Below are 12,636 nucleotides of genomic sequence, written 5' to 3' on the forward strand. Positions count from 1 at the left end.
TTCTACGAGTATGGATTTCAACTCTCAATGAAAGCACCAATTTGTGGATGCAAATTTTCTCCTCTTCGATCTTGGACGATTTTGCACCTACAAAACAACTAGCACCTTAGGTTAAGGCCAAAAGCCTCACGCGCCCACGATGAATGGGGGGGGGCTTTGGCCGAAGAACCTCCGATGCCAAAGTTAGAAATTTAGAGAGAAATAGTGTTTAGAGTGTTTTGGAATTTTTGCAAGAGGTTTGGAATGAGCGTTTGGTAGAAATGGGTGACTATTTATAGGACCAAATTGGTCCACATTTTCCAGAAAAGGGCCGGCCCCTTTGTGTGCTTTTGGGTGAATTTTTTGGTTTTATTAGCCACTTTATTGGCTAATAAAATACAATAGAAATAAATGGGAAGTTACTAAATTGAATGGTTATCATTATTTGGCTAATGAAGTGGAGGAAATATGAAAAGATAAGGAAAAAGAGAGGGAATGTGGCCGGCTCCTAGATGGGAGTTTTGGGTTTTATTTTTGGTTTAATTAGCCAATTAATTGGCTAATTAAATATGAAAGGAGATATTTTATTATTTATGGTATTGATTGGCTAATTTAAAAGGGAAAGAAAGGTGGAAAAGGTAGAAAAAAAGGTGATGGAATAGATTTTGAATGGGGTAGCCGGCCCTATGCCATTTTTTAGGTTTGAGTGGATGTTTCAAATTGGTAATTAAGGGATGATTTTAGGAGATATGGGAAGAATATATTATTTAGATAATTAATTAACTAAATAATATATTAGGGAAATTAAGTTTTGGAAATAATTACCTAAAATAAGATAATTTGGAATTGGTTACCTCTTCTGGAGCATTTTTGAATTGGTTGAGGATGATTACCCACTATTTGCGCGTAGGAATCCCGGTATGCCTCAAGGGTATTTTTGTCCTCTTTCGTTCAAAAGTCCACGTGTCGCCTGGTGAATATTTTTGGTTCCACAATATTGACTAACTTACATAAATAGGAAATATATTAAATGCATTAGCAGGCATGTATATTGATGGTATATAACTAGCATATGATGTATCCTTCCAACACAATTTTAATGCGTGTTATCATAATCATATATTTACATAATATCAACAGTAATTTTGAGAAATTCCATAAGAGAGCCAATTTCATCTCTTGCAGTCAGAAGTACGTCAAACTGTATTCGAATTCTTATGCCCATTTCTTAATTGCATTAATCAGGTTGCAGTCAAAATTCGGTTCTGAATATTCAATCTCTTATGTCAGTACGAAGACTTTTCAATGGCAACACAATAAAGAACTGAGAACAAATAATCAAAAATTGGTCTCTGAATATTAGTTACCTTTGCTTTATAATTTTCTTTCCCTCAATTAGTATAACTCGATTAGTATATGTTACTCATATGTATATATGAATTTATCATGTTTAAACCATATACCTTCTCTTCTAATAACCAAGTTCAAACCATATATATCAACACCGATTGCTTTGATAAATGACTTCATCGAGCTTGCTGAGTTGACGCGCTTCATCAGTCTTCCAGTGCAAGTTCAGAACAAAATATCAGATATACATACATACATACATACATACATACATACATACATATATATATATATATATATATATATATATGCATGCTTATAAAATCAACAATGACATTAGAAGAAAGTGGTTGTATTTATCACTATATCAATTAACCAAAACTATAAAATGAAAACAAAGAAAGAAAAAAAAAACCTAAAACATGCCATGGTTTTCTAGTCATAGCTAGTTCGATGTAGTAATGAACCAACTATTCATATCGTTATATCTTCTACAAACACCTAGCTAGATACAACTACTTTATGGGAAGTGTTGTTGTGTGTCTAGGATTTGCATGGACCTTAGTATTTATACTGGTTAAGGCATTAGGGTTTCCATCCACAAAGGAATCCCAAATCCCACTTCCTTAGCCTACCAGTTAGGTATCATAAATACATATTTATCAAGGATTCAATTGGCCTTATTTGGATTCCAAGACACACATTCATAAGGCTGATATAAAGAGATCAAATCACAATCTTAGCATTACTCTCTATTACTTCATTCCTATTACAGTGTAGACCATTTAAAGGTTTGTTTATATTGGATTAAATCCAACATATATTTCGTTTCTGTTAATAAATCGTATTGAATGTTATCAGATCTCTACGTATTAGAGAATTGATTTGATTAAGAATTGTCATTGCATTGTATATGAAAAGGGTATACGAAAAGCATAAATAAGCTTCCATTGAACACTTAACAAGAAGAATAGAAAAGATTGCTTCTGGTTTTCTTTATTCTTTCAATAATTAACTGTGTTTACACGATTTTATAGACTGAGAAACCAACAAGTTTCTTCACAGAAACTGAAGATACATACGATTTTCCTAAATTCAATTTACTACAAGGAGTACGCTAGCTACTAAGTACGTACTAATCATCAAAGCTCAAAGCTCAAAATCCTTATTGCAAAACTTTATTATCAAATTAACTCGGATATTATCCTCGAAAACACATCGTCATCACCATCATACTGATCATTGCTTGATGAAAACCCACTCACGGGCCAAGAGGACTTGAATGCCATCAGATCATCAGGCGACACGAGATAATCACTCGGTAGCCAATGGTTGTCGTGGCTTGTCAGCGTATGATCACTTGTTGCCTTGAGAATCAGTTCTTCTTTAACTGATGATGAAGCAAAGGATGCGAAAAATGGGTGCTCTTGTTTGTTTGTCAAACAATTGGCGTTGTCAAAACTAATCAAAATTGAAGAATCTCTAAGATTTGTGCAATCCAAGACCAGGTCAGAAGTTTTGAAGTAGTCTCTGCACGTGTGGGTGCCATAATATGTGGTTCGTAACACTGACGGATGATCTTGAACTTGTTGAACATGCTTGGTTGCTTTGCACCCTTGGTCGAATTTGTAAGTGCATCTAAAGTAGTTCCTACATACACATAACATAACTATGGTCAACTTCATTTCTTGTAATTATTACCATTGTAACTATTGAAATTTGTTTCTATTTTACAAGGTAAATCGTATATATGTATGTACCTAGGATGCTTCGCATTGTGGATAACTTTTTGTCCGTACTTTCTCCATGCATGACCATCGTCAATCAAACCAGGAGTATCTCTAGTCCAAGAGTGTGTAGTCTTTCTGCAAGGAATCAACAAGTTGGAACTCTTTGTTATAACTTTTAAATCAATAAATTGGGCAGAATTCCCATGTTTTTTTTGATAAAATGTACGGTTAACGTTAACTGGTAATGCTGGCATTATGCTGCCATGGAAAGAAGGATAGGAATGGATATTTAGATCATTAAATACAAGGAATAACTGAAGCATCCAAATTTTGTTAGAATATAGCATAACATGAACATATAAGAGCACGTGGTAGTCTTCACTCTTTTGTCTCAATAGAAATTTCTATGCATTATTGAATAGAAAAATACAATTATATTCATCCACAGGAATCTAACAGTTGTTATGAGAAAATTAATTATAATTCTAGTTGTTCACACATCCACATAAATCTAACAACTGTTATGAACAAATTAATTATAGTTATTCTTATCACGGGTGGGTCATTAGTTCTCAAAGAGACTATTTAGTATTGTAGGTTTTATACATAAATGTTTGAAATTGAACAATCAGGTAATCATACATGGAAAGATCCTTTTACTGGAAAAAAAATCATTTTAAACAATATGTTAATGCAGATGTTGATGATCATATTACCTAGGTAGTAATTAATTAGAGAAATATAACTAATTACCTTCTCTTGTAAGAACCTCTACCATCCTTGAAGGTTGAAGTGCTCTTACAACTGATCTCCTCCTCAGTATAATCTTCAGACTTAATAGCAGCTGCATGATCATGATTAGCATCCCAAGATGATAAATCAGCACCACCACCACTAACAACACTACCACCGTCACTAACACCACCCCCACTAACACCACTACTATTTCCTTGAATCTGATCAGACTCCTTCCCATTTAAAATCAAAAGGGTATTTACAAAACCTTCAGCCGATCCCTCATCATCACCGTTAACAACTGACCTGTTATCATAAAACGTACTAAGTTGACTTGCCAGTTCACGGCCTTGGATCAACTCCTCCATAACCCTCTCCCTATTTTAGAGCACACTGTCCGACCACGACCACTTCATTAATCCTAATCTCCTACTTAACTAACTAATATAGCGATTAAAAGTTAATTAATCTCTCTTGTTTATGTGAGGGTTTATGGTTTTGTTAGCTGTAGCCAAAGTGTTGGATGGGAGGTATCCTTTTATATCCGTCAAAAATCTCCTCTGACATTGCAATTAATCTTAAATTGATGTATGAAATAGCAATATTAAAAGATGAGGTTTGAATTATTATGTGACCCAAAGTTGAGATGATAAAATGTAATTTACTATATGCCACAATTTTATTTGTTACTAATGTGGCCTATTGAATTTAAATGTTAAATCTTTTTCCTTTTCAATGAATGGAGAAATTTTTAGTGTGCCGAATAGTATATCAAGTGTCAAAATATAAATGAATGAAAAATTTTGTATTTAAGTTTTCAACTAATTGTATTATCACTTGGTTTATCGAGCCGTATTCCCAGCACATTGAAAAATTTCTCCAATAAATGTGTTAAATATTTATTTTATTAAGATAGTGGGCCTCATAATTACGTTAATGATTAAAAAATAATCAAAATTGGTTTAATTTTCATTCTATTGATTGTCAGTATGACCCATGTATTTAAAAAAAAAGAATTAAAGTCATTTGACTCTATCTTTGTTTGTTGTAAAAAAGACAGGTAAAAAACAAGAAGTTAAATTACTCAGCTGCTATGTCATGTACGACATCTCTTTTTAGAACACTTTAATGTGTTTTATTTCTAGTTAGTATATTTGACATCTCCTTGTAAGATGAGCTCATGTCGAAGGAAGGAGAAGTGAAAGTCCAGTAATTCGACACCAACCCCGCCATTCAGGTATATCTTTCCCACCAATCGCTGGATGAGCCCTTGACATAATTCTATATTTGGTTGACTGTTCCACACGCGGTTGTTCTATACTTGTTGCTATAGTCGACATGTTTTACGACGTCATTGGTGAGGTAACCCTAGTGTCGTCAGCCACGTGTTCTTACCTGGCCTTGCCCGAAATGTATTTATTTACTTTGATTAATTTTATTTTTTATAATATTAGCTAACCAACAAAACAAATTCACTAGTTGTTGAGCCATCTATGTTATCTTATTATCCTCATTCTGAAATTATACTCTCTTCCCCTTTGGGCGAATTACGATTGCATCCTTTAGAATTGTGCTCTTGGAGCGTTTGAGAGGTGGAGACTTTAGTTAAATATGGCAAAGAGAATTGCATTAGGATTGTTAATAAGACGATATTAAGGTGGTAGTTTACATCTCCAACGTGGCTGTGAAATCCCGTATATTACTATAATATATATGTGTGTATTTCTCTTATTCAGTTTTACTATTTCATTTTCGTATCGCTTGGAATTATTGACATGTCACCCTTATACCCAATAGGAAACCATGTTTTTACATCTTATCTTAGTTAGATTTTTGACGTGGCCTATTCCGGAGCAACTGATTAAAATAGCGTTAGTAGTTGTTAAACCCATGGAGGTACGGAAATTATTGTTTTCGTGCAGCAGTACCAGGTGTTTGGTTTATTAGAGTGAGTAAACACTTTGATACCACGACTATCATATATGCTGGTGACTTATCTTCTTCTTCTTATTGTACTTTCAAAAGACAGAGCCCCTAAGTTAGTCTGTAGCTTCAGTTTCAACCAATTAGAGTCTTTGGGGTGCCGACTATTTGAGACCATATAAATAGGAGCATGTCCCATTGTTTTACATCAGAGAAAATAACGAGGAGCATACAGTGCATGCAGTAAGAGTTCACGTAGAGATTATATATACTTATATACATAGAGAGAGCGGAGAGAAAGTATTTGGTTGTCTCGGTGGGATTCGGTAGATAACTTGTCTTGCTGAGGTTCTAGCTCTCGATCGAGGTGAGTGGTTTATGTAATGTTTTCAAAATATTCTTATTTTCCTATAAATGTGAAAACCATGAGCTATCGTAGGTTTTGATCTATTTCCAAATATCTCTCTATTTCAAGTCAAGCATGTTGGATTTGTTGAAATGTTTTCGGAGTTATTATATATGGTGATATGTGGATAATTGGATATGCTTATGGAGCATAAGAACTTTAGTGTTGGGCTATCCTAGGGATAAACGTATGGCACATGGTGACATTAGGGCAGAATGACCAATTTAGGGGTCACGTGGTGAGCTGCATATTATGAAGTATAACCAACATGTGAAGGGATGATGCGATGTGGAATTATGTCACTAAAGCTTTGATATTATTCTCATATTTTCCAGCCTGTGTAAAACGAGATCGGTTGATTGGCATATTACATATTTTACTCACTGGGCAATGATGGTTGTTGCTCACTCCACCCTTTTATTTTATAGTCCCTAGACTCAATTTAATGTCAACATATGCATTCAATGTCTTTTTTTATCATAACTGATAGTGTCCATGAATTAAATTTTATAAAAAATATTGTAAATTATAATACTCATTTGAATTCAAATGAGTTAGCTTTTTTTTTAACATACGATATTATCTGCACTAAGGGAAGGGGGTGTGTTAAGCCTCACAATGTGCTAGCAATAATGTGGTTCAAATTCGCCTTTGGCGAGAATCGAACCTAAGACCTCACTTACAAGTGAAGAGGAATATCACTGGACCGTAGTACTAAGTGGCAAATGAATTAGCTTTTATTTGTTGACATTTTGCATCACCAATTTATGGTAAGTATCTTATATAAGAAATATTTTGGTAGAGACTTTTCGGTACACTAGTTCAGTATTATGTTTAGGTACAGACATTTTCTCGTTTAGTATAACATATTTAGGTACGAACATTTCGGTACACTAGTTTTGTATTAATAACAATGCTCAATCAAGCTTTACAGAGTTGCAGAAATTATGAGAAAAGTTGAAGAGCTTCAGAAATGTAAGAGTCGAAGATATAGAGAGAAGAGAGAGAAAGAGGGAAAAGTATAACTTTGAACAGATTCACATTATTGAGAAATGAGAGGCTACAACAGTACATATGGTGTTTGAGATTCTAACTAACTAGCTTACAATACAAGGCAGCCAGCTAACTAACTCATAACAATCTAATCTTATTACAATCCAATTACACTGTGACACATGGACCGATATACTAAAGCTATATCAGCATTCTATTATTACTCCCCTTCAATCTCAGCTGGGATATCCAAGCCTGAGATTGCTGCAATGTTTGATGAAAACTGGGCTGTGTCATCCTTTAGTCAAAATGTCTGCAACTTGTGACTCAGTTGAAACATAATCAACTGTAGTGTCTCTTTTCTACACTCTCTCTGACAAAGTGATAATCAGTGTCTAGTTGTTTTATTCGAGAATGAAATACTGGGTTTGAACTGCGTGCCAAAGTAGAAATGTTGTCACAATGCATAGCAGGTGGAGAAGTTACAAACTCATTCAAATCTTTGAGCACAGATCTTATCCAGCAAACATCAGCAGTGCAATGTTCTAGTGCTTTGTATTCAGCTTCAGTTGAACTTCTTGAGACAAAGGCTTGCTTCTTTAATTACCATCACCCAAATACACAACATAACTTGTTATTGACCTTCTTATATTTATGTCTGCAGCCCAATCAACATCAAAGAAAGCTGATATATGAATCAGTTGATGGAGTGTAAGTAAGACCACATTCCAAGGTTCCTTGTAGATATCCCATCATTCTTTTCACAAGAAAGAAGTGCATATTAGTAGGCCTAGTCATGTATGGACAAACAACATTGATAGAGTGTGTAATGTCAGGCCTAGAGAATGTCAAGTATTGTAATGCCCCACCAAACATATATAAATGGTAGGATCAGACATAGGCTTGCCTTCAAAGACAAGTAACTGAGTGTGTGGTTTGGATGGAATTGGTGTAGGTCTACAATTTTCCATTCTTGCCTTTTTTAGTAATTCTCTGGCATATTTTGTTTGATTGACAAAGAGACTTCCATCTGCCTTATATTGAATATGAAGTCCAAGAAAGTATATCAACTACCCCATATCCTTCAAATCAAATAACTCTCCAAGTTGAGTGATAATCATTGAACTTTGGACTTGTTAAAACCTGTCAAGATGATATTATCTACATACAATAGTAGAATGATTATATCCTCTCCATCATTCTTGACAATTACACTTGTATCAAATTGAGATACACTGAATCCCAAATATGGTAACACACTTGTGAACTTTGAATTCCAAGCCCTAGGTGCTTGTTTGAGTCCATATAAAGATTTAACCAACTTACACACATGTTGAGGACATTTTGGATCTATAAAGCCTTGTGGTTGCTTCATATATATGTCTTCTTGAAGATCTCCATGCAAGAAGGCCTTCTTATTGTCAAGTTGTCTAAGTTCCCATTTATGACAAGTAGCAAGAGCAAGAATCAACCTTACAGTAGTGTGTCTCACAACTGGATTGAAGGTTTTAACATAATTAAGCCCTTGTTCATGTGTATACCCTTGTGCAACCAATCTTGTTTTGTATCTTGCAATGTTGCCATATGGATTCTTCTTTATTTTATAAATCCATTTACTCCCCACAATAGACCTAGTAGCTGGAGTTGGAACCAATATCCATGTACATTGAGCCTTTAGTGCATCATATTCATCCTGCATTGCTTGCTGCCAATGAGGATTTGATGAAGCGGCTTTGAATGTTTTTGGTTCATTTGTATCATTGATTTCTGCTAAAAAGGAATATATAGCATAATCATCAATTTGTAATGCTTTTAGCTCAGGTAACACAGACAAATAACCAGCATAGTTTTTCCTCATAATTGCACTAGATTGCAATCTAGTTGTCATATTGTGTGTTTTGCCAGAACTAGATTAGATTCAGAAATGGATTCATATGTATCTGTAATAGGCAATATTACCTGAAGTTGTGCAGGATCAAGGATAGGCAACAATGGGAGAAATTGATCTTGTGTTTGAGGAAGAACCTGTGAACTATGTGTTTCAGATTCCTAAGATGACCCTGCAACATTTGATGATTGAGTGTGATTAGAACCATTTTGAAGTCCACTAGATGTTGATGTAGATCCTGAAGTATACCAGTATCAAATTTTTGTACTTGAGTTGATGAAGTTGTGGCACGATTCATTGTCTGAGATGTATTATTTTGACTTTCAAAAGTTACAACATTCACAATCACTAGAGATGAAGAACTAGGAACTATTGTGTTTATATTCTTAGAGATTTCAACTCCATTAACCTTTGCTGGAAATTGATTTTCATCATGAAGCACATGTCTGGATAGAATTAATCTTTTGGCTTGCAGATGATAGCAAATAACCCCATTTATATCTTGATGCATATCCTAAGAACAAACATACTGAAAACCTAGGTTGCAGTTTGTTATCATTATAATGCCTTAGGTATGGATACACAGTTGTGCCTAAGATTTTCAACTCTTGTAGATTAGGATGTTTGTCAAACAATGCAAAATAAGGAGAGTTCATGTGTAGTGTTTTAGAAGGCATCCTATTTATTAAGAACATTGCATGAGCACATGCATGATACCAAAATTCTTAAGCTAGACCAGCTGCATCCATTAGAGTAATTGCAGTTTCAATAATATGGTGATGTTTTCTCTCAGCCAAGCCATTCTGTTATGGTGTGTAAAGACATGCCACTCTGTGAGTTATGCCATTTGATGCTATGAAATCCTTAAATGCATTACTTATGAATTCACTGCCTCCATCTGATTGTAAATTTTAAATTTTAAAACCAAATTGCACTTCAACAAACTCAATAATTTTTATGTAAGATTTTGTTGATGTATGGTGTAATTGTTATAATTTTATTTTATTTTCCACCATATCTTGGTTGTAGAATTTATTTCTATAGTTAAGATATGGCTCACACCCTAGCTTGTGAATAGTCTTTATAAGTGGGTCGGGGCGTGACATTTACAACAGAGAAAATAACGAGGAGCATGCATTGCATGCAGTAAGAGTTCACATAGAGATTATATATACTTGTATACATAGAAAGAGCGGAAAGAAAGTATTTGGTTGTCTCGGTGGGATTCGGTAGATAAATTGTCTTGCCGAAGTTCTAGCTATCGATCGATGTGAGTGGTTTATGTAATGTGTTCAAAATATTCTTGTTTTCCTATAAATTTGAAAACCATGAGCTCTCGTGGGTTTTGATCTATTTCCAAATATCTTTCTATTTCAAGTCAAGCATGTTGGATTTGTTGAAATGTTTTCGGAGTGATTATATATGGTGATATGTGGATAATTGGATATGCTTATGGAGCATAAGAACTTTAGTGTTGGGCTATCCGAGGGATAAATGTATGGCACATGGTGACATTAGGGCAAAACGACCAATTTAGGGGTCACGTGGTGAGTTGCATATTATGAAGTATAACCAACATGTGAAGGGATGATGTGATGTGGAATTATGTCATTAAAGCTTTGATATTATTCTCATATTTTCTAGCCTATGCAAAATGACATCAGTTGATTGGCATATTACATAATCTACTCACTGGGCAATGATGGTTGTTGCTCACCCCACCGTTTTATTTTATAGATGAGTTATTTGGCAAGAGAATGACTAAATGAGCTGAGGTTGTGTCATAAGAGCGGGATTTAAGAGTTTTATTATATTTGTACACTCTGTAAGGGTTTTTCAACCGTGTATTTCGTTTGTTTTTGTTTTTTGTTTTTAGTCGTGCACCAAACATGGGTTAATTTTTTCACCGGTCCTGGGTCCGGGGCGTGACGGTGGCGATCATCTAAGATTTTCTCCTTGCATTGGTGCTCGGAACGATGTTACTCGATGTTCGATACCGACTTTTTAGCTCTTCCACCCTTAGCTGGGTCATAATGCTGACAGTATGGTCATCGGTATGATCCCCCAACGCCTTCTTATAACTCACTGAGAGAGGATTTTCAGCTAACTCAACCATATCTACCTGGGGTATCGAAGACCCTAGGTAGTCAGAGGTATTGAAGAAGTCTCCATCCCCTATCTCACTAAAAGCGGCTCTGATGACATCTTGTTTAAGGTTCTCCTTTCGATAGCCAGAGGTGGATTATTCTTCTGGGGCAGTTGATGAAAAGAGTCTCATAAATCTACCATCGGCGCTCGGTGGACGAGGTTATCGCCAAAACTGACTTGTAAGTCGTCAAGGTCGTCGTGATCTATTCTTTCACTCCCAACCAATTGCTAGTAGTTTTGAGTCTGTTGGTCTTATATCTGAGCCTGAAGCGCAAGACATCGCGGTGCTCGGTCTTTACACATATTTTTGGTCTCATTAATGTGAAATGAACTACTTATACAAAATTAGATTACTAAGGCTGTTAAAGGGCTCGTTCAGATGAGTTTTGAAACCTACGTAGCCTACCAAGTAAGCAAAGATGTCCTACTTTAATCTGCCAACCAGACTTATCGGACTTTGTCTTCATCGACATCTACTCACAGTGGTGACAACCGACCGTTTGAATTTCATGGAAAAATAACAACCACAAAAAATATACCAAGTGAAAACAAAGAAAGGTGCTGATGTGAGAAACTAACATAAGAAAGGTCAAAGCAGAAGATTGGAGACTTGTGGAACCATTATGGACACTGAAAATATCACGGTACGAATTCGACAGAGTATCGACTGAAAAGACAAAGTGAAATAAAAATTACTCCCGGGATTAAGTCTATATAAGCCCCACTGAGTGCTTGATCTCAGCCGATTAAAAAAGAGCCAAAATGATCATATCATGACACGTGACAACCCACTTGCTCCGTTTCTGAAACGAAAGGGATGCGAAACGACTTCACAGTCCACAAGGCCATGTTTATCTGCTACGCCTTCAATGCTCAGATGCCTTGATTTCTCCATCAACCCACAACAGACACGAACACAACGAGCATAGATATCCCGACCGTTTCTATCTTGACCAAGGAGTCAGGAGACTGATGAATTTCGAACAATGTATTTCCAAGAAAAAGGCCGGCCACCAAAGCGCCCCGCCTCAAACATCTTACAGAACACCATGGTATTATTTTAGGGTTTAACCGACTATTAACACATGGTCTTTTTCAGACTTTTTGACCCTAAAATAGTGCAGGTCTAAGAAAGACCTAGTAACGGCTCAAGGCAATCCAAATAAGGAAAAAAAGACCAAGGCCCAAGGGAACTAGGGCGATAGCTTCGAGTGTTGTGGATGTCCGCTCAATGGTTGGGTTTGACTATTACCAAAGAAGCCGAGCACCTTTTCATAAAGTATTTTTCGACCGCTAAAGGCAAGTGTCACGCTCTGAACCCATGGTCGGTAATTAAAACTTGAATCCAAATCTGAAACGTGAGTTAAAAGCTCAATAAATAAAATGAAATTGAAACATGTTGGAAAATAAATTCCTCTTATAAAAAGAATTCATGATTCTTAAACAAATCAAGAATTCTTTACAACCTACAGTAAATAGATGAA

The 12,636-nt window shown here is 35.5% G+C and overlaps 1 protein-coding gene across 1 annotated transcript; it reads right to left on the bottom strand.

The window, feature by feature from the left end:
- Positions 1 to 2,308: 2,308 nt before the first annotated feature.
- Positions 2,309 to 4,318, bottom strand: LOC114820032 (probable WRKY transcription factor 70). Its single transcript, XM_029089894.2, has 3 exons — positions 3,813 to 4,318; positions 3,090 to 3,194; positions 2,309 to 2,979 (listed from the first exon to the last, which is right to left on the bottom strand). The coding sequence occupies exons 1-3, from the start codon at positions 4,160 to 4,162 to the stop codon at positions 2,514 to 2,516; spliced, it is 921 nt and encodes a 306-aa protein (XP_028945727.1). The 5' UTR covers positions 4,163 to 4,318; the 3' UTR covers positions 2,309 to 2,513.
- Positions 4,319 to 12,636: the final 8,318 nt, after the last annotated feature.

Source organism: Malus domestica, chromosome 12, assembly GCF_042453785.1.
Source record: "Malus domestica chromosome 12, GDT2T_hap1".
Lineage (NCBI taxonomy): Eukaryota > Viridiplantae > Streptophyta > Magnoliopsida > Rosales > Rosaceae > Malus > Malus domestica.